Raw genomic sequence first — 27,748 nt, forward strand, 5'->3', positions numbered from 1 at the left:
TTGGAGGCCTATAAGAAGACCAAACAACGAGCAGAAGTATGTAGGATCATTAGTGCTTAAAATCAGAGTAGTCGAAGCATACTGAGCGTTCTTGAGACGTATCTATTCCCCGCTAAATTATAAACAATTGAGTGCTGATCCTAAGAGTTAGTAAGAGTGGCATTTCTAGACCCACGAGAGAAGTTGTACTTAGAGTGAAGGTTGTCCAGACAAGGGATAAAGTGTACATAGAATTCTTTGTAAACGCTTAGAGGTGCTGTTCATAATTTGTACAGAGTCTGTATCGTGTTGCATATACAAGGTGTGAGAACGACTATTATAGGGTCTACTTGTTACTTAGCTCATAGTGGGGGTAGCCGTGAAAGGAGTCGAGTCAACGTGACGTAAGTTTCTACACTTATGACGTTCTTGACTCAACTAGTGGATTTCGGTCTAATTTTGCTGCTAGAACTGGAAGAGAGGAGTAGCCGCACTAAAGTAGAACTTCTATAAATCTCATTTTCAATTTTTCTTGCCCTAAGCTCTCTAATTTCCGTACCACACATTTCGAGTTCAGTGGCATGTAGAAGCAAATTCATGAAAAGGAACTGGTCCTGCAAAAATCAATTTATACATACTTGGAAAACCAATTTGCCCACCCTCTTGATTGCAATTTGGACCTAACGAATGTCCCAGTGGATTCCTAGAGTGACCCCTCGTTGTCCCACATATCCTAACTCTGAAAGCCCATGTCATTGAACCCTATCCTCAATTTTTCTTGCTCTGTTCTTCTGTTTCCTCCTTTTCCAAATCCTACATGTTCTGAATCCGGAATGTGCCTGCTATTAGGGTGGGGCCACTTTATCAATATGTGGACATGGAGGACATATTTGCCGTTGATAGGGCCTTTTGATGTTCCAATGAGACATCATTTGCTGTCCGAAAGAGCTTGAAGATTCTGATCATCCCAAATTTGAGGGTAACAAACGCCATCAAAGTTGGACAAACCCTTCATTTTATATGTCTGGCCTGATTAAGATTACATTGTGAATTTGGAACCACTAATTTTAAGGGTCTGAACCTAAATTGCCCTTCGTGCTAGAGTCAAGATCTTCTGATGCCACTGCTGTAGCTTTCTCCGAATCTGTTCGACAAGCTAACACCTCAGTAATCGTCCCGAACGCAGGTTATCTATCTCTGGACAGTGGTAAAGAGCGAATTAAGAGTTCTTCCCCAAGCCTGATATTCACGGGCACGACTACACCCTATATAAGTGAAGGGCCGATACCCTCGTTGGAGTGCAAAACTACTAAGACGGATATTCAGGGAAACGAGTTCAAAGCTGGTCCTTGCTCAGCAGTTACGCCTTTGATACTGCAAATAATGTTAGCGATTCATATCAGGCGAGGGTTGGGCACATGAAGCACAGTGACTCTTGAAAGATGTTTGAAGTTATTAACGATGGATCATCCACGGAAACTAAATTATCCTGAGCATGAAGTACGTGAAACATTATGCAGAATTACTCATAAACAAAGGAAAAAAATTTCCATATATAAATACTGCGTGTAAGGTTTAGGTAACATTCCATGACACCCTCGAAAGTCACACACATTCACAATTCACAACGAAGTCGAACTCAAATACTTAGTCACTGTACAGAGATAAAAAGGTAAAAAAAGAAAAGAATCACTCTCTGTACCATGAAATCTCAAGATAAATTAAAAAATTTCCCGCGAGGTGTGGACCTGCTCCTTCTAAACTCAGGAATGGATGAACTAACACCTTCCTTAGGATGGCGAACAGTACCGTTTTGAGGCTTACTCTCCAGTTTCCTTGGCAGCAAGCTTTCCATATCCAGTACATGTCCCCTGTAGAGGATTACAAATCATAGATATTATGAACGGAGCGATAAGAGATCGAAATTGAATAGGCTCCAAAACATCGCCAGATTTTTTCTCTACATGTTTCATGCTCAAGTAAATGCATCTTATCTTACCTCTCTTCAGTAATATGAGAGCTCTTCAAGCTTGGTTCATGCTTTTTAATTCTCAAACCACCATTCATTAGGGATCCCATAAGCAAATGCTCATTCTCTGGCTCAGAAAAATCGCTCTTTCGGCCCTCTTCTACCTTTTCACCCCCATTTATGCTGGGAAGCAATGTCACTGCTGCTTCATACTTCTCAATTCTAGCCGGAGGTTGATGCTTGGCCTTGGCCTTCGTCTCAAACTTGCTTTTCCTAATACTACCTTGTCTTACATTCAGAGCCAGCTTAAAATGGTCTTCTTCATGTTCTGGATGCACTTTTCTGGTGCTCACCTTCTGGAAGCTGCAATATGTGTCGAAGACATTTTCCTTCTTTGTAGGTTCCTGTAAGTTCATGTTGTTTGTCGAGTTGTTATCTGTTGATGGGTATATTGATGTCGCCACCATAGATCTACTGACGGGTACTCTTGCTGGAAAAGGTACTCTTGCAATTGGCTGGTTGTCTACGGTATCAGACTTCATTTTGGTCCTCATTACTGCTCCCCTATCAGTGGATACCGATCTCCTTACAGGAGGGGATGGTGATCTCGGCTTCACTGAGTTACCCAATTTGTCCTCAGCTGTAAATATTGGCTTAGGTGTGATATCCTTTTCCAGGAAGCCGGGTGGCAACCTCGTCCTCCTCTGCTTACCAGAAGAGCAACTTCTAGCCTGACAATTGTACATCATCATGAGACAGAGTTAAAGCGTCCCTCCACTTCCATGCATCACAATGCTAAAAATAATTTCAAGTTTTCTATCACTTTTAGTACGTAAAAAGAAGGCCATGTATTTGGATCATTCATCAACAACATACTATACCTCAGGGATTCTAGCATCATCATTGGACTTGTGAGAAATCTCAGGCTTCACACCGGTACCACATCTGGGCATTCGGAAAGGGGAAACAGCTCTTGTTTTCTGAGACTCTATGGTGGTCCGAGAGCTTCCTGCTTTGAATTGTTGGAGTTCTGCTTCTTTTCTTTCCAATGCCAGTTTGAGATTTGAAACCTGTATAGTAAACACTCATAACATTAATTTGTGTCTTGTAGAAACCAATGTAGATAAAAAAAATTGTCTGATACAGATCATCACAAACCTCGTCTTTCAGTTCTCTTATTTCACCAGTTTCTTTATTAGATCGAGCAGCACCCAGTTCTATGGAGGCAACCCTTTCAGCGAATTTGAGAGTACTAATCGTCTCGCCTAGAGCATTGAGCTCAGGATTTATATGAACAAACATTAATGTCTTCGCTTGCCCACCTGGTCAAATAATGCAAATATTACAACAAAGTAAAGGGATCACCGTCTTCGACCAAAAAAAATTGGGGGGATCACCGTCAGAGGAAAAAAAAGCAAGTCTATTTGTCAAAAAGGCAAGAGGAAAGGACAGTAATAATTGGGAGTGTCCTCCTCTGTAATCTTTATAACCAAAACATTCAGTCATAATTATTTTTTTGGTTGGGGAATTAACTTGTTCTGTTCTGTTTTTCTATCATTTTCAATCTGATATACTGAAAAATAAAATGAGAGGCTTTTCAAATGTCTGCATGTCCGGCCAGGTGCCTGGATAACAATGTAATCAAATAAATCAATTCTTGTTACGAATGTATTACCTAAAGAATCTTGCAGTACTTGCGTAAGCTTGCTATTCCTGTAAGGAATGTGCGTACTTTTCTGTGCTAGAGCAGAGATGACATCTCCAAGTGCAGATAGCGATCTATTTATGTGTTGGGCTTCCTTCAGTCTCTCACCAACTGCCTCCGACTTGTCAACTCTCTCACTTCCAGCTAAATCCACTAAATGAAGGCAACCTCTAAGAATGGATCCAGAAACTAACTCTTTTCCCTGGACATGGACGGTCAATACACTGCCAAAGGATGGCCAGCAGAAGAGTGAGTACTTGGAGTCATCATCTGAAGTACTTATTGCTTTAAACATGTGATCAGGTTGTTATATCAGTACCTGTGAGAGCGGCTACTTCTCTCATTTAAAGCAGTAGCACCAACAGCTCGATTCTTCTGGCCTACCCTCATCAAATCAAGGACGTCCTGGGTACATGTGACAGGAACCAAACTTGCATCCGGCACATTGAGACCATTCAGTTGCGGGCTGTTTCGTATATCTAATGTGCAAGCAGTTAAGGCAGTACAAAAGAAATCCCACAACAAGTAAAATCAATTCCTGTATAAGAAAGAAGGTTACAAATCTGATGAGGTTTAACATGCTGCCAACACTATGGAGAAAGAAAATATTAAAAGGATATCTTCTAGTTGAGCCATCACTAACTAGCAGATCTCTCACTTGCTCATTGTAGATTTCAATCATCTGAACCGCTACATCATACTTTATGACATCGAGCCTTGCCTTAGATAATTGGAATAAGTCCCTTAATGCTCGATAATTTACACCCCATGTGTCCTCAGAAGTCAAATCTGGGCCACTCTGTATAGCAAAGCGTACAGTAAGTGAAGCTCCTGACAAATGCCCTCATGATCGTTTCATAAATTTCTGAATGACAAATGTGAAATCCCATATGAAACAGATTATTTAATTGTTTTAAGCAGTTCCAATACTAAAACAATAATGAGTCTAGCACCTATAATTACCATTGTATATGTTTTCCCAGAGCCTGTCTGCCCATATGCAAAGATGCAGACGTTGAAACCATCTAGGATCGATCTGATCAGTGGTCGAGTGTCAATGTATATTTGCTCTGCAAGTAAAAGGGGAATGATGAAAACACCATCATAATGCTTTCTATGAAGAAGCCCGAGTAGGGGCTATGACTCAGAGTTCATTTTGAGCTCTCTATATGGCCTCCACATATTTGACTTCCATACTTCGTTTTTATTTTCATTCACTCCTTCATTCAAGATATTGTCTAGAATGTTCTTTTTCTTTAACTAACTAGGGAATTGGCAGTGGAAGATCTCTATTCTTTTAGCCAAAGCAGACTTGTGCTTTAAGATTGAAATATGTGATGCAATCAAATAAAATGAAAGAATGAGCTTGTACTTCATCAAGTAGTGCAACCGCAAACAACAAATATGCATCAACCTATTCCAGGAAAAAAAGTGTACCTTGGGTAACATCGGTATCAAACACTTTGTTAAAAGTGAAAACTCTTCTGGAATCTTTTCCTTGCTTGAACGGGTTCACAATCATTATATTTCCAGTTTCGCCGATGTAGTCTACTGTAGACTGTCTGTTTGATTGGCTTGGTAAGAAAGGTCTTACACGACAATAAACTCTTATGGTTCCTGCAATCAATAAAGTCTCATGAGGAACTATTTCTCTCGTAAGATGCATGAAACTAGGTTGAAGGGTGAGAGATGATTGTGACACCTTTAAGATCTTGGACTTGATTGTAAAGCAAGCGGTTTTCTTCCAAAACCTTGTGGTATGAAGAAGAGGCTACCTCAAGGCTTTTAATGTGGTTATCTGAGAAATGGGAGTCTCATAAGTAAGTATAACTTACTAAATTGATTGCTGGTTCTAACAAGATCCAACTAAAGAAAATTTTCAAGGTAGAGAACATGTCCAGGTTCTCACAAAGCCGTATAAGTTCTTCCTCCCAATCTGAGTGGATTTGTTTCACTTCTAGCTTTGTCTCTTGGAAAACGAATTTTAGCTCCTACAAAAAGGCAGACAATTCAATGGGAAAATATAAGAAATGAAGCACGCAGGATTGAAAAAACAAGCCAGCTGTTGGTTGGAACAATGTTGGTTTCAATATACCTGGTATAGTACTTGGTGATGCACACCAAGAAAACGGGAAAATCATAAGAAGGAAAACAAAGTAAATTGATATACTTGCATATTAGAGGATTATGGATGCCACTTGCTTTGTTAGAGATATCAAGCTAAAGACACAATCAATTATTAGTCGTTCTACAGAGTAAAGGCAATATACTGGTTTACACTTTTTTCTCCATAAGTGAGACATCTAGCAGAGTGAAACCTCAATAAGAGGCACATCTAGAAGAGTAAAACCTAACTAGTCGTCCCCCTTATGTTCCCCTCTTTTCTTCTTCCTTCCATAAGCTCTCAGTAAATGCTGAACATCCAGAAAGCACTGACAATGTCATATAATGAGACAACTTTGGAGATATATGGAGAAGAAAGCAACGTGATTAATGTTAAAAAATATCCCACGTGTACTATAGACCCGTTTCCTGACAGGTTCAGGCCCTATTTGTTTCCTAAAACTCTCCAAATTTTTCAATTCCCATTTTCACTTGGAAAAGGAAACTGACAAAATAATGCTTTGGCAACATTCTGGAAACACTTCTCAAATGAAAATAATGGGAACTCTTTCCGGATAACAACTTATAACACAGAGGAGTTGAATACCGGGCATCTTGTAATCTTGACGGATTATAAGCATGTGCATTTACACTCGAAAAAAAATATTCATTTTCACATATCAACATATTGTAAGAAAATTAGAACTGTTTTCCTTTTCTTTTGAAAACCAAAAACAGTTTTTGAAATTAAACAGGCCGTGACTTCTGCAGAAAATTTAGCTAGCAGGGTAACCAGAAGTATAAAGAACAAGAGTCGCATCCCGGCACTCCTTATTACTGTGTTCCTGTAGTAGTGTTCCTGCCTCCAGTTGTTTATCCGATGTGGGTAGTCCGCGTGTAAGTTCCAGTTTAATGTGGGAAAGTGGGTTTATATATAATTTGGCCCGTTTCCTAACACCTAATACTTTTGGGTGGATGGTTATCTAACAACTAGGAGATCCCAGTACGAGCTATTGCTACCTCAAACACAAACCAATGGTGAGCTGGTTTTGCCATACAACAGAAAAATTGTGAAGAACTTAGAAGAAAGATTTTTATTAGAGGACAATGTATCTTTTGCATAATTATGGATGTATACAGAAGAAATAATGAAGATAAGCGGAAATTTTTTGGATACCTCAAGCTGTTTCTGTTGCTGATGGATCTGATCCACATGACCAGCAGAGTGATTCATACTGGGTTGAGTGATCTTGCCTTCTCCGCCACATTTACAGAACTTTGAAATATCACTTGTTGCTAATTTTGTTCTTTGTCGAAGATACTGTGTAATCCATTCCACAAACTGAGATTTTGATTGGGAACCAAGTTCACCTCTCAGTATTTTTTTCAGAAGTAGTGCAAGCTGTAGAAAGTGTCAGAGGATATTAGACTGATTTGCTGTAGTTAAGTAATATCTCAAGAAAATTTCATGTACTCAAAAATCCAGAAAGATATAAAATGGTAAAACAAACACATTTTTCTAATGAGGAAATGGATATCACGAGTCTGTAATACTCTGCTACCTGAGTGCCTTGAGAGACGAGAAGGGCCGAAAAATCCTTAACTACCTTACTGAGCAAAGCATCTACTACCTGCAATGTTGTTCTTTTTATCAGATTACTGTTCACAGTTTCAGTTAACTGAAATAAGTTGAGCACATAATCTGATCATAGATCAACTTAGATAAGGTATGAGATCTAAAGCATGTAAAAAGGAAAAATATAGTGGGATGCCAAACCAAGAATTGGAAAACTTATGATGCGAAAGTACTTGACCAAATTTTCATTGAAAATTGGGATTTCAATATGGATCCTATTTGTCCTGCTTTTCCGTCGAGAGATGAGCCGTATAAAGATTTATGTTCTTGCATTGGGAACTAACATGCAGAATAGTTAGTTAAAGAAATAGTTTGATGGACAATGAACTCGAGATAAACTAGATTCATGTTCCTTGGTAGAGTGTTTGCAAATTGTGTGAACCAACCATTCTCATCATGCTGTTAGGTCCGAGTTATGATCAAAGATCAAAGCACTTCAGTATGCATATTATCCTTGAAGGGATGCTAATTTGCAACATAACACAAATGCTGTCAGCGCGATCACCTATTTGCTTATACAAACTGGGTAGCACCTCATGTTGTTGCTGATCATTTCCATTACTTGTCTTCTAAATGCATTGGTGATTATAAATATGGACAAAACAACAAAAGTTAACTGTCAATGGTACAAGACAATGGTATTGATCTTACCTACCATTGCATTCAAAGGTAAGTCATCCATCCCATCGAGCTCTTTCAAGTAAGCCTGCAGAAGTCCAAGTCCAAAATGGTCAAAAAGAAAAGTCAACACATTGGCAATCCTGGATTCTTCCACTGAGACCACATTAGACAGATGGAGGAACTCCAATAGTTGCTCATATTGTGATGATTCAGACTCATCTATCGACTCGTCTGCACTTTCACTGCCGATCAAGGATGACGGAGAACTCTTTGGGAAGCAAGTGATCCTCACTGTGCCCCCGTACCTCCAGACCCCTATTCCACCAGCCTGTTTCCACTCATAGTATCCTTTCAAACAAAGAATGCAGTCTACGACTTTGCCCGATGAGCCTCCCTGAATATTTAGCGGTTCTTAGATTCAACGAAGGCAATGCAAAGAATATATAAGAGAAAAACTAAACATACCATAGGAATTACTTGGCAAGACATTCCATTATAATAAGCTGAGTTTTAACTGGAGAGAGTTCTTGAACAGGTTTTCCACTCCCTCAAAATAAATTGTCAAATAAGACTGATAATACAACTACAGGTGCAGCTCGTGTTAAAGTCATATAAGTTTTGGATGAGAAAGCTGCTTCCTTTTGAAATTTGATCTGATTTTTTTTAATGATAAAAAAGAAATTCATCATTTCTAGTCATAATTTGTGGAGGCAAAGTCAGAGTCATCTTATAACAGAGACCAGAAACCCACAAAAAGATGCCTTAATTCCTGACAAAACACATAAATAAAACTCTCATAGAACTCATGCAGATTAAACTTTCCTAATGCTTTAATGCCAAAAGTAATCGTCTCTCATGGGATTCAATTGTTTATTTGGCATAACTCTGCCTCTATGGAGATAAAAAGCATTTATGTAAAAATGAACAGTGACCAAGTTAAACCACTTTCCAACTCTCTCCTACTCCAAGTCTTTAGTATGACTAGAAATATTAGGAAGTACATAACACGTCCAAATAACGACAAACCTTCTCCAAATCAGATGCTTCAAAAGTTAAAAGCTGCATATCTTTGACAGCCATCAAGAAATTCCTCATGTTCTCGAAATATTGTATTGCAGACTGTGCTGCTCCTTCTGTTGCCTGAACTGCTAAAATAGGACTTTCCACCACCTACTCGATTACAATGAGCAGGCAAAACATTAAGAAGTACTCATTGCTTTCATGTACCAGACTAAGACTAAGGCCTAAAAACTGAAGGTTGATGAGTCTGTTGTAATGGTACCTTGTGGACGGCCCCGGGATTGACTTTGTTGAGGACATTGCAGAGTATGAGTCCATTGCGTAGAGCAAGACAGAACTCCTCTTCAGAGGGTTCTTTGGGCAGTGTCTCTGATGCACCATAATCCATCTGACGCAGCCATTCTGCTGCTTGATACCTCCGTGAAGCTGAACCGAAGCCCACATAGTCATTAAGATATCCGGACAGTTATGAACATTAGCAAAGTTGAGAAGCTACGCTCGAGTTGTTGAAAGAGCTAAGTAATTGGGTAGTAAGATTCACTTTCAGTAATTGGGTCCATTAGAAAATGATGAATGCTAGCGTCGGATCAAAAAGTCTGTCATTTGACAAACATGGCATAATATTGTTGCATCGGCACTTGATTGTTTGGAAATGAACCAGTTCAATGTGCCTAATCCACACAGACAATTGCATCTATTCATTAACCCTACCACACATTAAAAAATGATGACATGTATTGTATTAATGCATTGATGAAAGTTCAACGGAGGGGTGACGAATCAGACAACAGATCGGCCGAGCCTCTGAGATAAAAGCTTGAGTTCAGTCAGGGAGTTAGTCTTAAATATATCAGCTTGGCAATCAAGATCGTATTCACTTTAATCAGAATAGTCATCTGAGAGATCCTAATTGCTGTTGCAATGACTAGTGAAGTAATGATTAAATGAGTCAACCTAAGCTACTCAAGCTCGATAGGTAGATTACTTGGTTCGGCTTGATTCTTCTCCAGTTTGAGTCAAGTCATCATGTCAAACTCCAACTTGAAAATACTCGACTTAAGTAGCTCGTGAACTTAATCGAGTAGTTGAGTTTTTGACTTTTTTAATTATATCTATACATTTATAAGTATTGTAAATACATAGAAAGACATTAACTTCTAATTATATTCTATTTTAATAATTCAAGTTTGAGCTTCGATTAAAACTTACTTGCAAATCAAGCTGGACCAAGTTGAGCTATTGAAAACTTACTCAATTAGAGTTTGACCTTGAGAAATCAAATCAAGTCAGCGAACTAGTTGAGATCAATTCGAGTGTTGAGCCAAGAATTATTGAGCGCGTTAAGCACGTTATTCAATTGGGTAACTGTGAATCAACTCAAACACTGACCATCAGCCAGCTCTGAGTTCCACCCACACTTCTATGATCAGTTCATTTGCTTGAATCTGTCAAGATTGCATTAACCATTTGGATTCGTAATCCGCATACAGGGCCACCAAAATTCACCAAACATCTCAGATTTGGTTGGTGACGAGAAGTGCTTTGTTATTTAAACCAAATTCAGAAATTGGGAAAAACACAAAAAGAAAGTTTCCATCTGTAGTCGGAGCAATTTTTGGTATGTTATGCTAACAGAGTGCAAATGCTCCGGTTTTTAAAGCATAATAATGCGGCATAAGTTGGGTTTGGTTTGGAGGACCAATACAGGGTTCTTTGTATTATTTTAGCTCGAAATCATCTCTGTTCCCAATCATGATGAACATTAGCTGAAAGTAAGCCACCGTGTTATGCTCAGAACTTTTCAGTTCTAAGATTTTTTTTCAGGAAAATTTTCTTGATCAAAACTTTAATAAATCATACCAAGCTGAACGTGCGACGCGCCCCACCTGCATTTTAAAAATAAATTTGAATAGTTTTTCTTTTTTAGGTAGTGGGTATTTATTAGATTTAAAAAGGCAAGGTAATCTTCTAGTTTTTGACGGTTTTACAATTCTAGCATTTGAAGAAGTTTTTTTTATGAGAAAATTAAATTAAAGTGGAGAACTAAATGGAGATAATTCCTTTAAAAAGTAATAGATAATGTAAGAAGAATTTTGGAAAGCCAAAAGTGAGCTCGCTTTTGAGTTAAATTTTTAAAAAATTCATTTAGGACATGCTCAGGAAATCCACTACAATGTTATTCAATTTGTTGAAATCAAGGGATGGATAATATTATGAACGCTTAATCGGTCCATTTTAGTTAGAAAACATCTCATGCTTGATATACATCATTTATCATCAACTAAATTGAAAAATACTTCAAAATTAAAACAATCGTTCAAAATTTATGGCAAGATGCAATTACTTTATCGAAATGCAGTTGTGGGTAATGATACTTTCAAGCAATAATCAACTTGAAATTTGTCATTTTAATTTCACGACAATATAAATTCTTCTGCAACCGTCCTCCCAAACTTGATACGTAAAGCATTTTCACGATGATCAAGGAAAAAAAAAGCCGCTTGTGGCTGCAGAAATATCGTTCACGTTTCTCCGATTAAACGAATTAAAGCCTAATGAAAGCTGGGGCAAGTCTTCGACCAAAAAAAAAAAAGGCTGGGGCATTAAGTAATGTCAAAGAGTTATCATGATCCGAGCAATTAAAGCTGCACCTTCGAATAATCATGAGGAAAGAACTCATCTAAACCTTCCAAAGCAATACCAAACTTTGATCCCTTTTCATTTTTTTTTTGGGTGGGGGGAAGGTATTTGATGTCGTCGGTTGGACCACATTTTGAAGTAGGGTCCCTCGTTAGATCTAAGGTGGATCCATCTTGATTTAACATATGCGGAGCTTTGGATCGGCCCGCGGACTACGCCCATCATCACGATTCGTGAAGTGCGGCCCCTCCTCCTTTTCTTTTTCTTGCCCTCCCCCTCCTTTTACTTTTTGTTTATCGAACACAATTATTACGGTGGCTACCTTAGGCCAACCGCCACCACACCCATGAAAAAGCGAACGGAAATAATAAATGGTGGCAAGTAAAATGGTCCTTGGAATAATTTATCTCGTGTCACATTTTGATTACATGTCGTGGAAAATTACGCGTATAGAGTTGATAATCTTAGAGAAATCCTATAGTTCTATTGATAATGTGCAGCAGGAGGAAAATGTTACAACTTCCCGTCTTCTTTTATGTGACAAGAGACTCAAAACACTCTGTTGTTAATATTATTTAAATCATATCATTATCAGAAATTTTCAAAATTGATAAACGATATGTGTGGATTTTTTTAACGAGAGTCATTCATTGAATGTACTTAATGAGAAATATTTTAATATTCGAAGTATTGATCATACGCAGAGAAAAGCGAGTGCCGTGCATCCTATCATGCGACAGAGGCATTCTTTAATTTTATTTATTTATAATTATCGTTAAATGTTCCGGAAGTAAAAGTCGCAGCGTTCCAAATTACCTGAAATTTTCGATCAAAAAAAAATTACCTGAAATTAGTTTTATATTTTATTATGATTTTCCACGAATTTCGATGAGCTGAACGAGCTCATCTCCGATCAAGTCGGATCGTTACGATCAATGCGACTGAGTTTCTCAAGATAATTTATTCATAGATAGCAGTGCAAAAAAAGAAATTAGGAGAAGAGGGGAGTGAATGCACCTGCTTCTCCGGCTTTCCTCTGAGCAAGCTCGTCGTCGTTGATTATCTCCTCCGCGGCCGATGCCTGATGATCGCCATTAGAGACCAGAGACTTCAATCCTCGCAAGCTCTTCCCAGGCGAGCTGAAAGCCGCGTTGCCGTTGCTCTCTTGCCGCATCTCTCTCTCTCTTTCCCCCCCGGAATGCAATGCTTCAGCTCAAAACGATCGACCGTCTTTGGTGTGATCAACTGCAAAACAGAGGCGGAATCGCGTTTTCCGTCGTCATCGTCGATCGGATTTCAACTAATCACAGTTCCTCGTGTTCAGCTAAACTTCTCGAAAATATCGAGAGAGAAAAAATCGCTGCTATTTGCATCGGAGATGAGACTCCAAGAAAACTCGTCATTGACTAGCAAGCGGAGACCGGAGATAGAAGATATCACGCCGGAGTCGGCCTTCCGCCGTACTACTCGTCAATTCAAACTCCGCTTCGACAACCGGAAGCGTCCAGTTCAGTGAAGCCCGAGACGTGTAAGGAAGCACAAAACCGAAGCTGATCGCGCATTCTCTTACCTGCAGTGGACGATCGCCGGATGGCAGCTGAAGCTTCGAGCTGGAGCTGGAAATCTCGCCGGAGTTTGAGTTCGAGTTCGGCGGATCGGATCTAACGGAGATTTCGGAGAGGAGGCGAGCTTCTCGTGCTCTCGAGAACTAGAATTCAAAAGGAACATAGGAAGGCTTTCATTCAATGCAACTCGGCGTGAGAGAAAAAAAAAAGGAGTTAAAGGGAGGGGGGGGGAGGGAGAGGTGGGGAGGTCCGAGTTCTCAACAAAAATAGTAAAAAGGAGAGAGAACTCTCAAGTGAGACGTTAGCCTTTTCGAAAAGAGGTTTTTTATTGTCTCCACCGTAGGTAGGGGTAAAAAAAATTAAGTAATAGTCAAAGCATAGTTATAAAAAAAAAGATAAGTGCCCTAGAAATCTTAAGACTTATCATGAAAATGCAATTGAATCATAAAAATTTCAAAATAGGACTTAGTTGCACTTTTTGAAAGTTTTAGGGCTTAATTGCATTTTCGCAACAAATTTTAGGACTTCCAATATACTTATCTCTATATAAAAAAAAAAGCAAAAATACCACCAAAAACCCCAAACTATGCAACTTATGACAAATTTACCCTAAACTTTTTTTTTGTGACACGAAAAATCCCAAAAACAATTTCTCTCGCACGTGGGCATTTTTCGTCTTTTTCCTTTTTATATTTTTTTTTCCCTTTTTTTCTCTCTCTTCCCTCCGCTAGCCATGGGAGGGAAGCCGGGCGAGGCCTCGCCGCGGCTCGGGCGGCGACCTCGCGGCGTCAGGCAAGAGTTGCCCTCGCCGGGTAGGCGAGGGTCACCCTAGCCGGATCCGTGAAGGCAATGCGCTTCCTTCGCCATGACTGGCGAAGGGAAGAGAAAGAAGAAAAGAAAAAAAAAAAAGGAAAAAGGCGAAAATGCCCATGAGCCAAAGATTGTGGGATAAATATGCAGTGGTATAGTTTGGGATTTTTCTCATCACAAAAAAAATTTCGAGAGTAAATATGTCACAAGTGTTATAGTTTTGGGTTTTTCGTGTTACAAAAAAAAGTTCTGAATAAATTTGTCACAAGTGATATAATTTGAGGTTTTTGGTGATATTTTTCCAAAAAAAAAAAAGACTATCAATTTAAAGTACATCACTATGGAAACTAAAATATAGGGTGTGGAAATTATACGCCTTCTTACACCGATTTAAAGTGTATTCCTTTGTACTATGTTGGATATTCGGTGGATGATAGCATTTTCATTACCGAGTGTTAAAGCGTGACCGTCTACCCAATTAATTACCGAATGTTGAGTGCTGTGAATTTTTTTATTATTTTTTAGGAGAACCATCTGGATAAAATCCGATACGTGATTGTTAGGACGGAGGAACAACCTGAATTTGACTCGAGAAAATCAGTTCCGAAGTTGTACCAGCTCCTAGTCCTACAGCTACGGAAGTGGGGATCATCCCCCGTCGCACTAGGCGAGACGTTTGTTTGACTCGAGGAAAATCAGCTCCACGTGGCGAGCGACGACCAGTCAAGAGGCAAGGGCCCGGGTTGGGGGCCCACCGATCGTCGGACTGGACGGCAAGATGTGGCCAAGGGACGATCGCCCGCCCCCCCCCCCAAAAAGAGCGATTGGAGAAAGTGTCGGACTCAATGATATTTTATTCGTAATGCCACTTTTGTTTTGGTCCCTTGATTATGCGCAATCGCATGCCATTCCACCATTATGATGCCGACACTAATAGAGATTCATGATGATCAGTTGATCACCCGCCATACGTAGCATTGACCTCTCGTCGCTGGACTTTGAATTAGTTTACCGAGTTATAACGCTCAAGGAAACTAACCATTCTATCATGTACTTAATATCGATACTCGTAGATGCTCGTTTTGCAAATCGCTCGATTTTGAATAAGAACACCGTTCCTCCCCTCTGTCGATCCCTGGATTGTACCTCGTGGTTGTGGATAGATAGTTTTTTGAGCATACTTCGCACATTTAGCATAGGATTAATGATGAGTCTTGTATCGTTTTGCTCCTTTCTATAAAATATTTCAAAAGGTTTTAACTCAATAAGAGCGTAAAATACCTCGTCAAGGGGCTTTTTCTTTTTTTTGCCATCGTTGAGGAACGTATATCTACCTCTTTTGAAACCATTTTAGCAGGCTTGATGATGTCATCTCGTAGCCTTCGATTTTTTATCCATACTTTTCTACGGCGAATAATTTACCTTTCAAATGGGCAATTCATCTCTTTACATGATCACGTAACCAAACTGGATGATAACAGAACAAGCTAAGGGTGAAGAAGGATGGAGGAGGAGAAGAAAGTAGGTAGGGCATGAGAAATGCTAATAGAGATTCCTCAATTAAGGTTAATTATGCGCCGGGTGCTGCGACTATCATGCCTCGCGGACCCTCCAGCTGTCTTGGGTTGTTGTTAGTCACCAGAATGGAATAAAGGCACACCCCGAATAAAAAAGTAAACAGAAGTTTTTTTTTTTTTTTTAAAGTGAAGAACGTTGGGGGGGTCTTTTGAATGGGAAAAGGAGGCAAAGTTCAAAGCGGGCCATTGTGGAACGTTGGATCCCCCCGAATTCAAATGATTGCGGAGGGAAGCTTTTTCATGTGTCCTCCTCCAATTTGTACCCCATTTAATGGACAATTTATTTGAGGGATGGAGGGAGGGAGAGAGAAGGTTCTCTCTTTCTTTTGCAGCCACGGAATGGTCCTTCTGTTGCTGCTTTACTGCCTTTGATTTTTTTGTTGGGATTAGGTTAGAGGTTGTGTGTGGGGGAAGGATTCCTTCGGTGGCATGTCATCGCGAATCACGGTAAAAAAATCTAATCGGGGACAACGACACCAATAATCCGTAAACCTTGACCCCACTTGCAATGTCATTACGAAATTTTTAATTTATTTGATACGGTCCTTCAACTGTCCTTAAATGTGGTCGTTTCATTTTATCGAGAAAAGAACATAACGAGTGCCCAAACTATCGCGGAGTATGCAATCGTCCATGAACTTTCAACTTATTCAATCTGGTCCCATTGACTTTTCACGATAAAGTTATTCGTAAGTTTTCATTATTATACCATAGCCCATGTTTTAGAATATCTTTCAATTTCAATCTATTTTCTAAATCAACAAAGAAAAAAAAGCGTGCTATCTTCTAATTACTTTTTTTTTATAAATATTACGATAGTTTCAGTTAAGCATATTTAGCTTATGATCTCTAATTTTCATTTTCAAACGTGCTGCTGCTACTCTTTGCAATTGCTAATAAATAGCTTTTTTGCGATATTTTTCATTTGCTATAATCTACATATTATTGGGAAAAGTGTTAGAAAAGTTATAAACTAATTATATTGATGCCGATTTAGTCTTAAACATTTTAATTGTGCCAATTTAGTCACGAACCTTTTGACCTAATGCTAATTTAGTCATTCTAGCTAATTTTAGCCGAATATTGCTGACATAGACGCCAGTGTTGACGCGAACAATTTTTAATATTTTTTGATTTTTTATTATTTCTTTCTTTCTTTTCTTTTTTCCTTTCTTCTTCTTTTTGCCGGCAAAGGCTGGTCTCACCTGGGCGAGGGTCGCCTTTGTCCGTTACAGACAACTTGGCCAGGCCAGGGCAAGCCCCGACTTGCCCAGGCCAGATCTAGTGAGGTTGACCCTCATCAAGGCCGGGGCAACCTCGCCGAGTGTCACCTTCACCTGGGCAACGCTCGATGAGGGGAGCCTTAGTTAGGGCTTGCCCTCGCTCGATCAGGCCTTGCTTATGGCGGGCGGCGGTGACCCTCGCCCAGGCGAGGCTAACCCACCCGGCCATTGCCCGTGGCCGGTCATTGGTAAAAGGAAGAAGAAAGAGAAAGAGCAAAAAATCAGAAAATTAATTAAAAATCGAAAAAATATTAAAATATTAATAAAAATTATCTACGTCAGTCCTGACAGTGTCATATAGCCGGTCAGTGTCCATGTCAACAATATCCGGTCAAAATTAGTATGAATGATCAAATTGGCATTAGATCAAAAGGTTTCAGATTAAATTGACACCAATGCAATATATTCAAGACTTTTTTTTTGTGCTTTTCTCACATATCATTAGTAGCAAGAATAAATAGAGTTTGATCTAGTCAAATCGACATTATCATCAAAGAAGATCGTTCATATTATTTACTATAATTAAAGTAGAGATATATTCACGTCGAGCCAAAAGACGAGAAGCACACATAGCCGCCCAATATTGACGAAGAGAAATGATGTCGTGGAAAAGAGGAATGATTTACGCATGCTGCCTTTTGACCGTCACGCCCCAGCATGAAGATGAAGATGTTTTATTGCCTACTCTTGTCATGGCCCGAATCAAAAAACCATAATTTGGACATCTGTTTTTTTTTTGGTCGTCCATTACGTAAATCAAGTGAGTACGATAAGAGTAGTTGCATAAAAAAAGGAAAAAAAAAGAATTTATTGAGAGGCCCATATATAAATTATTTTACGATACCTTCGAGTGCCGTAAAAAATAAATATTACGGGGTACACTATCGTACCTCGAAATTTTTTTTTCCCATGTACACAATTGTCGATCAATGTGTTTCTTGACATTACCCTCGCTCGACACCATCCATTCGATTTTCATTCCATGCTTGCTCACGAGGGTGACGGTTTTATGTAATCTTAGCGACGGAATTTTATTGAAGATGTGGTTTTCGAGGGGGTATCATCGTCCATAAGAAATTCACTTCGATGTAGAATTACGAATGCCAAGGCCTCAAGCAAGTCCCCTTAAAAATTAGGTTCTTCCGGTGCTAGATGTTACATAACTCTCCTGCTTTTAATTTTCCTAGTCACGTCGACCAAAAAATTCGTAGCAAAAATAAATAAATAGAGAAAGATTCTAGTCCCGATAGATTGCATTTGTTTTGAGCGAAAGAATTTTTCACGAATTGATTTTCTAAATTTTTGCGCGGTTTGGTTTACTGAAAATGATTAATCGACGGAAAATAATTTCCTGTCATAGAAATATGCATGCTTAGAGTTAGGAAAATGAATTCCATAACTAGAAAATGGCAAAATAATTTCCTGGAAAATAATTTTCTGGCAAGTATTTTCGTTCGTCACGAAATTTTCTCCTAAATAAACACCCCAAAAGAAGTTCTACGAGAGTGCTGGGCCCAAAATTCCCTTTTAGCATACAGTGACGACCCAATTGAATGAGCAAAAACACAAACAAACTAGTTCTTGGGCTGACACTTCCCTAATCACATCGGTCGACGAACGCCCTCACCGAGAAGCACACCATCATCGTACATATATTTTTGGCCGAAAGCACAATTGAGCTTCTAATAAAAGCATCGATAGTTCTCGCCGATTAACCTTTGCGGTGGCTCCGATGAGAAAAACAGACTTCCTCCATCTTTTTATATCAAATAAATACTTTTCAATGGGCTCCAAACGAAATGACATTTTTTTATCATAAATAAATTTTGGGATTAGAGAGTGGAGGTAAAGAGACATTATCGAGTAGATTCAATATACGCGTATACAGAACATCTAAATCGTTGGATAACACGGATCTAATAAAGCCAAATTATTTGTAGTCCGGATACAACTTACGTGCATTTTATTCAATCTGAGATTTTTTTTCCGAGCCCCCCCTTGCTCTAGCATTAAAGATAACATAGACTCTTCAACTTTTAAGGGTGAATCAGTTTTCCCACCCTAAAACTTGAAACCTATCCAGTTGAGGTTGGTTCCCCCTTTATGGAACCGGAAACCGACCCCATTGACCTTGGAACCGGATCGGCCGAGTGTTTTTTTTCTTGTATTTATAAAAATTTTATATTATATAGGTGGATGTGCAACTAAAATTCTGGGTGATTATTGATGGAATCCAAGCATTGAATAAAACTACAATTAAGCATAGTCGCCAACATTCCTAAAAGCTAAGAGAAACATTTCGCGGACATTAATGAAATTCATCACACTTATGCGACAAGTCATCCATATAATCAACAAGGGACAAGAGGAGAACAAGAGTCGACAAGAACGATGAAGTCGAGAAACCTAACATATTTGGTTCTGATCAACGCTTAAGTCTCCCGCATCCCTTCCTACATCTACAAGTTGTGAAATTACTAAAAAATCATATCAAATTTGGGTGATTGAGATTGGAATTGTGATGATTGAAGAAAAATTGTGCGATCGCCTGTCAAGTACAGAGAGGATTGAGACTTGAATGGAGAAGCATGGAAGGGAAGGGAACTGGCTTGGAGTGACTGGGAGCGAGGCCTCTTTGAGCAGCGAAGAAAAGCTTGAGGTCTAAAAGAGGGAGAGAGAGAGAGCCCCAATTTTAATTTAAGGTCGCCTCTAAATTGGTTCTAATGGATAGCACAAGAAACTGGGAACCGAATCTCTTATCATCATTTCAAAATTTTGGAACGGGAAATCGGACCGGTTCCTGCAGGAACCACGTAAAACCCTCCGATTCTTAATTTAACCTGGACTTGTTGCTCACTCCTGAAATTAGTTATTTTCGTTGATAAAAAAGAAACCGCCTTACGTAAAGTTAAAAGGAATGGAGATGATGCATGGTCGATAAGTTAAGAAAATTTAACAAGAGGAACCTAATTTCTAGTGATATTTAACGGCTATGCAGATAGAAAAACTAACCACTGCAACTAAACCCGAAGTTCGAGGTAATATGTAATTTTTCAAAGTTCGGAGCTATCGTGCAACGGGGGCGTCATTAATTTGTAACTTATCAAGATGCAAGGGTCATTGTGCAAGGGCGTCAAAAGTTGACGGGGTTTTGAGCGATTAACCCTAAATAGTTTTAATGTGAGTCAGATCCTAATTTTATATATACTCTGTTGACAAATGTTTGACTTTTTTTTTGTTGGCTTAAAAGACGAGCTATTGATTCTTAAACCGATAATAATGGAGCAGTCGTCTTGTAGCGACGCTTGCAGTTGCAGAAAGTCGCGCGCGCGCTTCAAACAGCGACCATTTTGGTAGGAAGGAGGAAGACGACTCAATAGAGAGAGAGAGAGAGAGAGAAGCAAAAGCTTCGATGCTCGAGGACGATTGATAGCGACGAGCCTTTTGCTTTTCCTCCTCCTCCTTATCCACACGAAACAAAAGTAAGCCTCCGTCACTCCGCTTTTGTCCTTATTGCAATAGGACGCCAGCTTGCGCACGACCGTGTGTGGGTTTTGCTGCGTCCGCTCGCGAGCTTCGAAGAAATCTCTCTCTTTTTGAATCGAACTCGCCAGGTACACTCAAAGGGTCCGCCTTTTTCTTTTCGTTTTTTCTTTTCAGGTTTTCCTGTCTGAAAGTGTTTCTGGCGATTGAGGTGGTCGGAGTTCTTCTTCTTTTTTTTTTTTTTTTTGCCTTTTTTGGGGGGGGGTCCAAGGTGGTTGGAGTTTGTGCGGTTGACTCTGCGACCGTCGAGCTTTCCAAAATCAGTTCAGACTGAAAGCCTTCTCTTTGATTGATCGTGTCCTAGGAATGAGTATTGCGTGCGCGAGCTATGGCGTATCGACGTTGTTTTCGAATGAATTCGAATGGCAAAGGCATGCTATTGATTGAGCTCCGCGGTTTCATTTGAGGTACTGGCTGGTGTTGCTTGATATGTTATGTCGGCTTCGCGGACCCAAGAAAGCTTTTAAGCATATGGCAGTTTTGGCTGATTCGGTATCTAAAGACGAGTGGCTTTAGGAATCAACCGTAATTTGGACATTGATGTTTTTGTGGCACACGTAAGAGGAAGCACAGTGTTCTACGCATTCTAAGCTCTTTCTCTCTCTTTCAAATAAAAGCAAAGTATCCGGAAAAGATACTGTCTTTGAATGCTGTGTAACTGAGTACCCGGGTTTCTTAGGTTTACGGAACTGAGATGTTGACTGTGCATGAGTGGTTTTGACATAGATGATGACCATATGGGTCTTGCATTGTTAGGAAACTCATTGAATTGGAAATTTGGAACCGTACTGTTTTTTTATCAAGGAGAGCTTAGTTCGCACTACCACTAAGCAATAATACTTGTTTACTGTCTTGCTTCATGAATTATGTAGAAGTCTTCATCGAGGTCCTTGCTTATGGATTCTAAGTCCGTTGTGGATATGATAGAGGCCTCGTCAAGGGCCCATTTCTCTGGTTTTCACATGGATGGTTTGCAGCCTAGAGATGCAGTGGAGCAACCATCAACCTCAGTGACTGAGAACATGCCTAAGCAACCGTTTGTCATCGGTGAGAACATGATCATGTATCTTTGGGAAATTCTGTACTCAATTTCTGTAAATGGCCTTACACTCAGTTTCTTGTAATCAGATGATGGTACTCTTGTGGCATGTTATAATTAGATATATGTTTGCTTTTGTCTGAATGTTTTTTATCAATGCTTTTATGGCAGGTGTTGCTGGTGGAGCAGCATCTGGAAAGACTACAGTTTGTGACATGATTATTCAGCAGCTTCATGATCAGCGCGTCGTACTTGTTAACCAGGTAATATTCCTTGTATATGGATGGTGTCGTCATCAAGTGGTAAGGTTTTTTTGTTCGAATATGGCATCTGATGCCTTTGGCATTTTAAGCTGAAACGAATACTCCGCATTGCAGGATTCATTCTATCATCATTTGAGCGAAGAGGAACTTCCACGGGTTCATGAATACAACTTTGACCATCCCGGTGAGGAAATTTCCCTATCTTGAGTGAGAAGTCTTTCAAATGAGCAATGCTTTCGTTATATTCTTTATATGGGTTTTGTTGATCTAAGCCATTTTATATTGTCTTGCTCTTTAGGTTAGGCAAATCTTCTCTGTCATTTGGCTCTTTGGATAAGCATAGTACCTGTCACGTTTAGATCCCTCATCACAGTCTCTACCTTTGTCTTTTTTTTTTTGTTCATCACTTTTTTACTTTGTGCTTTTACTTGAGATTGTACCCATATACTCATTTGAAACCATCTCATTTTTGTCTTTCTTCAGTCATCCTTATTTCCTACTTACGGATTTCTTATTAATTCTTGGTTAATCACAATTGTTACACAAAAACTGATACTAGAGTAAATAGATAACAACTTTGATTGAGTAAAGCTGGTCAGTTCTATTAAAAGACAATCTGGCAAATATTCCTATTTGTTATTGCAAACGCACAATTGAGCTATCAGTAATGGAGAGTTTGAGAAATTTCCTTTTCTTTTGGTATTGCTGGCTAGTGATATCGTTGCCATTTTTTCACATTAAACTAAGTTAAACAGCCTAGTTCATCCAAAGGCAGGTCATCCACACCTGGAGGCCCCATACCTTGTGGCCTTGTCCCAAAAGGTCGTGCCAAACCAAACCTAAGACCTCACGCTAAGGTCCCAATGGTTTTACTACTTAGCTAGCTACTTGAGGTAGGTTAGTTTCACAACTTTTAATTTGCTCATGCTAACATTATTGCAGACTCTCCTGAGATGGAAAATTAGCTTTAAGTTTCTCAGTTCAGTATCTTATTGATTCTCTCTAATTCCCTCTTGCGTATTCTTCACTAGAGAAGATTTGATCTTCTTTTAACATAATGTTAAACTTTTAACAGATGCATTCGACACTGAGCAACTGCTCCGTTCTATGGACAAATTGAAGAATGGTCAGGCTGTAGATGTACCCATTTATGACTTCATGAGTCACACGAGTAATGTCTATCCAGCAAGAAGGGTACTCTTTATTTGCTTATGGAGCACCACCCATCTGTATCATCGTCCATCTTCTGTCCTGATTAGGCTTATGTCGTTTGTCAAAATAGTTTCTAACTCAAAGAATACGTATCTTTCCCATATAATATGCAAAAAGATGAAGTAATGATGGTATCTATAAGGGTATAATACTATCTAATGCCACAAACCATGTACAATTTACCAAAGCTTTGTTACTTCTTGAGGGCTTATTAACTTCTGTCATTATGTCAGTACGTATGTTCCCATAGGTACAGTAATGAAATACGAAGCTGAGAAAAATCATTTTTGCTACATGTGCTCTTTTGAGCAGTCCACTTCCAAAAGAATTCACTACTGAGACATCAAATGCAGGTGAATCCTTCAGATGTTATAATCTTAGAAGGCATACTGATTTTTCATGATCCTCGTGTCCGTGAGCTCATGAACATGAAGATATTTGTTGATTCAGGTTCACCATCACCTTATTCTTTGTATTATTAAATATCCCCATAATCCTATTATTATTGGACTCTTTACATGCTTGAGCATTGTTGAAACCATGTCTGTGTGATATCTGTTCTACTTTGAAATCAAAATTTCTTAGTCTTCACTAGGGTATCTGGCTGAAAGATCTGCCCCATGGATCTTCCACAATGTCTAGCTGCAAAGGAGCTTCAATTAGGGTAGTTTCGTGCACATTAGCTGGGCTGGATGGTTGTCTTACGTTTTATGGTTAAAGCATGCAAAAGTGGGATGAATTTAAAGTTCAGATCAGGTGCTTGAATATAAATTGTATGTGAATTGATTGGACGAGTGACTGAAAGTCTGTGATACATATCATGGATTAAATACTTCCATGGCTGCTTTTGTCATCTGAAGTAATTGGCTTGAACAACCGAGATTACTCTATCGTATGTTTCACTATTAACCTCAAACAACCGACTACTGATTACTAGTACTTAACCTAGTGAGTAGTTCATTCATTTCTCTCCCTAGTAACGAGCATTGGTGATGCATATAAAAGAACTTGATTAAGATAAGTTTTAGACATTGGTTAGCCCTTCCTACTGCCTAGCCATGATGAGGATGATGTCTTCTGCTGAGGGGTGATAAAATTTGATAGTTTGCTGTCCTTCCTTTGGGCAAGCTGCAACAAAAATATTGTCAAATGCATTTTGTATTTTCACCTTAAACTGTTACTAGTAAACATTCCAATTCATATGCGACATATACTTTTTTATCTTATTCTACTCATAGATAGTTATGCTCTTCACTGACAATTTTGTAAAGGTTTTTCTGGTGTTGTCCCTTCTTTGAGTAAATTATCTATTGTTCCCCCTCATGTGAACTTTCATTTGATCTTGTTTATAATACTAGCCTGCTTACTAGAAATCAGTATATTTTTAGTGCAGATGCTGATGTACGTCTTGCAAGGAGGATACGGCGTGATACTGTTCAAAAGGGACGGGAAATTGGTTCTGTACTTGATCAGGTCAGCATCTTCTTTTGTTGCTTTTGCTTCACTGCATTAAGTTTGTTTAGCCAAGACTGGGTAGCAATTTTTGAGCTCAAACTTGTTCCAATATTTGGAACTTTAGCCTGCCAGTAGCGATTGGTTGCACGATAATACTAATTTAATGTTCACGAGATTAATCTTTTTGCTCGTCCTTCCGTGAATGAAAGAATGGGATAGAGCTTTTTTTTTTCTGTGCTAGAAAAGAAAATGTTATGCATGTTACAATAGAAAAGAGACAATTAATGTACCAGTGCCCTAATGTTAACATTCGGCCAGTCTTAGGTTTTGTCTTACTGTGTTCCATGCGTCATCATCTTTAGCATCTAAATTGGTGTTTCTTCATGGTAACAGGTTGCATCTGATTTTTCTGTTGTTTACCTTTTAGCCCAAAGTTTTTAGTCTACCTAGTTTTGGTGCAGTACTCAAAATTTGTGAAGCCTGCTTTTGATGATTTTATCCTTCCAACTAAGAAGTATGCCGATATCATTATTCCCCGTGGTGGAGACAATCACGTGGCCATTGATCTAATAGTTCAACATATCAGGACAAAGCTTGGCCAGCACAATTTATGTAAAATATATCCAAACTTGTACGTCATTCAATCGACTTTTCAGGTAAGGTACAGCTTTCTTTCCTAGTATCTGGTAAACTACTTTCAGTTCTCATCTATATTGTATATACCCAAGCTCTAAATGAATATGCATAAGTGGAATATTATACTCCTTCCAATTGCTAAAGTTTATTCAATCAATACTTACGTCCTTTGCAGATTCGGGGTATGCATACTCTAATACGCGATTCTCAGATAACAAAGCATGACTTCATCTTCTATGCTGATCGATTAATTCGATTGGTGGGTCTTTTGTTTTGGATTCAAACAATTCTATGCATTATTTGCTGAAAGTGATAACTTTTCCCTTATAATTGACAGTTCTTTTCCTAACTCAGGTGGTTGAACACGGTCTGGGGCACCTGCCATTCACTGAAAAGCAGGTGGTCACACCTACTGGTGAGTTATAGTATGATGGTCTCATGAACTTTTAGTAGGTTATTTAATAGCTTTCCCAACAGGGATGGGGTCGGCAGGAGAGATCTCTTGACCAGAATCATCGTATGTGTTACCTGGAATTGCAAACTCAGTGACAGAGTTTATAAGTGGATTATCTCATCTTTCAATCGTGGGAAATTTTCTGCTCAAACTTTCTGATGTGAATGAATTTGGTACTTTTCCTTTTTCAATTTCTTTCTGTGACTGCAGGGTCTGTATATACCGGTGTGGATTTCTGTAAGAGATTATGTGGTGTTTCTGTTATTCGGAGGTACTTCTCATGTCCCAGATCTGTAAGCACTAACTATAAGATACTTTAAGTTTTAGATGACATCTTTAATGTCCCAAATGAGTTGTTGATGGTGGAATAGATACCATGGACATTTCTTACGACTTCTCGTCTTTCATTGCCTCTATTTTCAACTTGTAACATGGAGGGATTTTGGCTACTGATGTGATGACAGCATGAGTGGTTCATAACTGGATTTTGGATAAGAAACTTATGGATCTCGCGAGCCTTGATTAAGTCTTTCCATTTTTCACTGATTCACTGATCAAAGTTTAATGGATTTGAGAAATGGTTGGGATTAGTTTCCATTTACTTGTCGATTTATGAACTGTTGTCGGATTTTCTTTCTGTCCATGATGGCATTGTGATTGACTAATCAATCTTTTGATTGATGCCAGTGGGGAGAGTATGGAGAATGCTCTGCGAGCATGTTGTAAAGGTATAAAGATAGGGAAAATTCTTATTCACAGGGAAGGGGACAATGGCCAACACGTATGCTTCTCTCTCTCTCTCTCTCTCTCTCTCTCTCTCTCTCTCTCTCTCTCTCTCTCGTGCACACACACTAGAGCATGAAGTTTTGTGCATATCTCTGCCAATTTTTCCTGACCTTTTATTTCTGCTGATCTTGGCAGCTAATTTATGAGAAATTGCCCAAAGACATAGCTGAGAGGCATGTTTTGCTGCTGGATCCTATTCTTGGAACAGGTTTGTCCCGTTTAGCTGAATGATAGTATTGATGTCTGACCAAAAAAAATGGAATCAGAGTCTGGTGAAGCTGATGTGATTTTTGGTTGTCGCTTGTGCAATTAAATTTTCACTAGAATATAATATATACTTAAGAAACATTGGTCTGACTTGCGACAAGTGGCTCTACGTTTTAGATTCTTTATCTGATGAGGTATGGGAGGATAAATAGTTGCAGGTTTTTGGAGGGTCCTCCTTAAGCTTTAACATTCTTTTTTGCTTCTGAATACACTTCATCGAACGGCTCATTAGGCTCCTCTTTTCTTCTCTGTCTGATTATAGTAACACATAATTTATCTATAGTTTTAGACAGTCTCTGGTTTCTCTATCAGTTCTTCTGAGAATTGGCCGGGATCACTCCATTGTTGTCGTTTGTATGTTCTTCTCCTAGGCAATTCAGCTGTTCGAGCAATTTCTTTACTCATAAGGAAGGGTGTACCAGAGTCCAACATCATATTTCTTAACCTCATATCTGTAAGTAGAAAAAGTAAATTCTGATATCATAAGCTCCACCATAATTATTTAATTGTCTTATGGATCCTTCCTAATGAAGAATGGACTGACTTCTTTGTTGCTTACATTCCATTAGGCGCCTCAGGGTGTGCATGAAGTGTGCAGAACCTTTCCAAGAATAAAGATTGTGACTTCTGAGATTGAAGTTGGTTTAAATAAAGATTATCGCGTTATACCAGGCATCGGTGAGTTTGGGGACCGATATTTTGGTACGGATGAAGATGACCAGCCAGTAGTCACCTCTTCATCGTAGTTTATTCGAAGCTGCTGTGGCCTGATATGGCGTTGAGGAATTTAGAATTTGACCCAGATAAGTCGCTTAAATTTCTTTTGGTTAGATTGGCTCTATCTTTCAGAAGTGGTTAACAAGAATATACATTACTCAATCTCTTTTGCTCTTAGTTGTCCCGCAATCAGGGGTTGTGTAAGTATTAATGAAATGTCTCAATGTACATCAAGCAGAAATCTTTATGTCACGTCGATGACACCACAATAAGACGTGGTTCATTCATGCCAAATCTCCTGAATTTGGGCTATCACGGCCTCTCTGTTTGTAAGTCAGCTTCATATCATTTGCTTGTCTACAAAAGCAGCGAGGGATACATGAGAGTGTAGCCAGCTGCGCTGTTCCCGAGCTTACAAACTTCCCTTTCGCATCCTGATCGGACAATGTCAGTCTCGCTACAAGCCCT

General features: G+C 39.1%; 2 protein-coding genes across 8 annotated transcripts; one reads left to right on the forward strand and one right to left on the reverse strand.

Moving 5' to 3' along the window:
- Window positions 1-1,508: 1,508 nt before the first annotated feature.
- On the reverse strand, window positions 1,509-13,497 carry LOC115663710 (kinesin-like protein KIN-14F). Its single transcript, XM_056308744.1, has 18 exons — window positions 13,244-13,497; window positions 12,691-12,918; window positions 9,296-9,459; window positions 9,040-9,183; window positions 8,044-8,407; window positions 7,319-7,383; window positions 6,934-7,158; window positions 5,563-5,644; window positions 5,356-5,451; window positions 5,091-5,270; window positions 4,617-4,723; window positions 4,272-4,452; window positions 3,973-4,135; window positions 3,624-3,877; window positions 3,107-3,270; window positions 2,830-3,018; window positions 1,979-2,679; window positions 1,509-1,850 (listed from the first exon to the last, which is right to left on the reverse strand). The coding sequence occupies exons 2-18, from the start codon at window positions 12,845-12,847 to the stop codon at window positions 1,691-1,693; spliced, it is 3,396 nt and encodes a 1,131-aa protein (XP_056164719.1). The 5' UTR covers window positions 12,848-12,918; window positions 13,244-13,497; the 3' UTR covers window positions 1,509-1,690.
- Window positions 13,498-20,361: 6,864 nt separating this feature from the next.
- Window positions 20,362-27,574, forward strand: LOC115663724 (uridine kinase-like protein 3). 7 transcript variants are annotated; one of them, XM_056308591.1, is made up of 16 exons: window positions 20,466-20,522; window positions 20,756-20,943; window positions 21,324-21,498; window positions 21,662-21,753; window positions 21,868-21,937; window positions 22,829-22,947; window positions 23,319-23,415; window positions 24,359-24,438; window positions 24,882-25,076; window positions 25,232-25,315; window positions 25,411-25,471; window positions 25,721-25,781; window positions 26,198-26,291; window positions 26,432-26,504; window positions 26,935-27,017; window positions 27,133-27,574. In XM_056308591.1, exons 2-16 carry the CDS (start codon window positions 20,881-20,883, stop codon window positions 27,307-27,309), a joined length of 1,524 nt encoding a protein of 507 aa, XP_056164566.1. In that variant the 5' UTR covers window positions 20,466-20,522; window positions 20,756-20,880; the 3' UTR covers window positions 27,310-27,574. The 7 variants fall into 7 exon arrangements, with proteins under 7 accessions (XP_030441583.1, XP_030441578.1, XP_056164568.1 ...); XM_030585723.2 differs by lacking the exon at window positions 20,756-20,943 and having other exon boundaries at window positions 20,362-20,522; XM_030585718.2 differs by lacking the exon at window positions 20,756-20,943 and having other exon boundaries at window positions 20,375-20,519; window positions 21,322-21,498.
- Window positions 27,575-27,748: the final 174 nt, after the last annotated feature.

Source organism: Syzygium oleosum, unplaced genomic scaffold, assembly GCF_021117445.2.
Source record: "Syzygium oleosum isolate NSW1041296 unplaced genomic scaffold, Sole_v2.1 Sole_v2.02, whole genome shotgun sequence".
Taxonomy (NCBI): domain Eukaryota; kingdom Viridiplantae; phylum Streptophyta; class Magnoliopsida; order Myrtales; family Myrtaceae; genus Syzygium; species Syzygium oleosum.

Excerpts from the sequence above, each read along its gene's own strand:
- LOC115663710 (XM_056308744.1), bottom strand. The coding sequence starts at position 12,847 with ATGCGGCAAGAGAGCAACGGCAACGCGGCTTTCAGCTCGCCTGGGAAG. Across the intron at positions 4,724-5,090 it reads TGATACCGATGTTACCCAAG|AGCAAATATACATTGACACT; the intron begins GTACACTTTTTT and ends TTTTACTTGCAG. Across the intron at positions 3,878-3,972 it reads AGAAGTAGCCGCTCTCACAG|TGTATTGACCGTCCATGTCC; the intron begins GTACTGATATAA and ends ATCCTTTGGCAG.
- LOC115663724 (XM_056308591.1), top strand. The coding sequence starts at position 20,881 with ATGTTATGTCGGCTTCGCGGACCCAAGAAAGCTTTTAAGCATATGGCA. Across the intron at positions 25,316-25,410 it reads CTGATCGATTAATTCGATTG|GTGGTTGAACACGGTCTGGG; the intron begins GTGGGTCTTTTG and ends TTCCTAACTCAG. Across the intron at positions 26,505-26,934 it reads GGATCCTATTCTTGGAACAG|GCAATTCAGCTGTTCGAGCA; the intron begins GTTTGTCCCGTT and ends TTCTTCTCCTAG.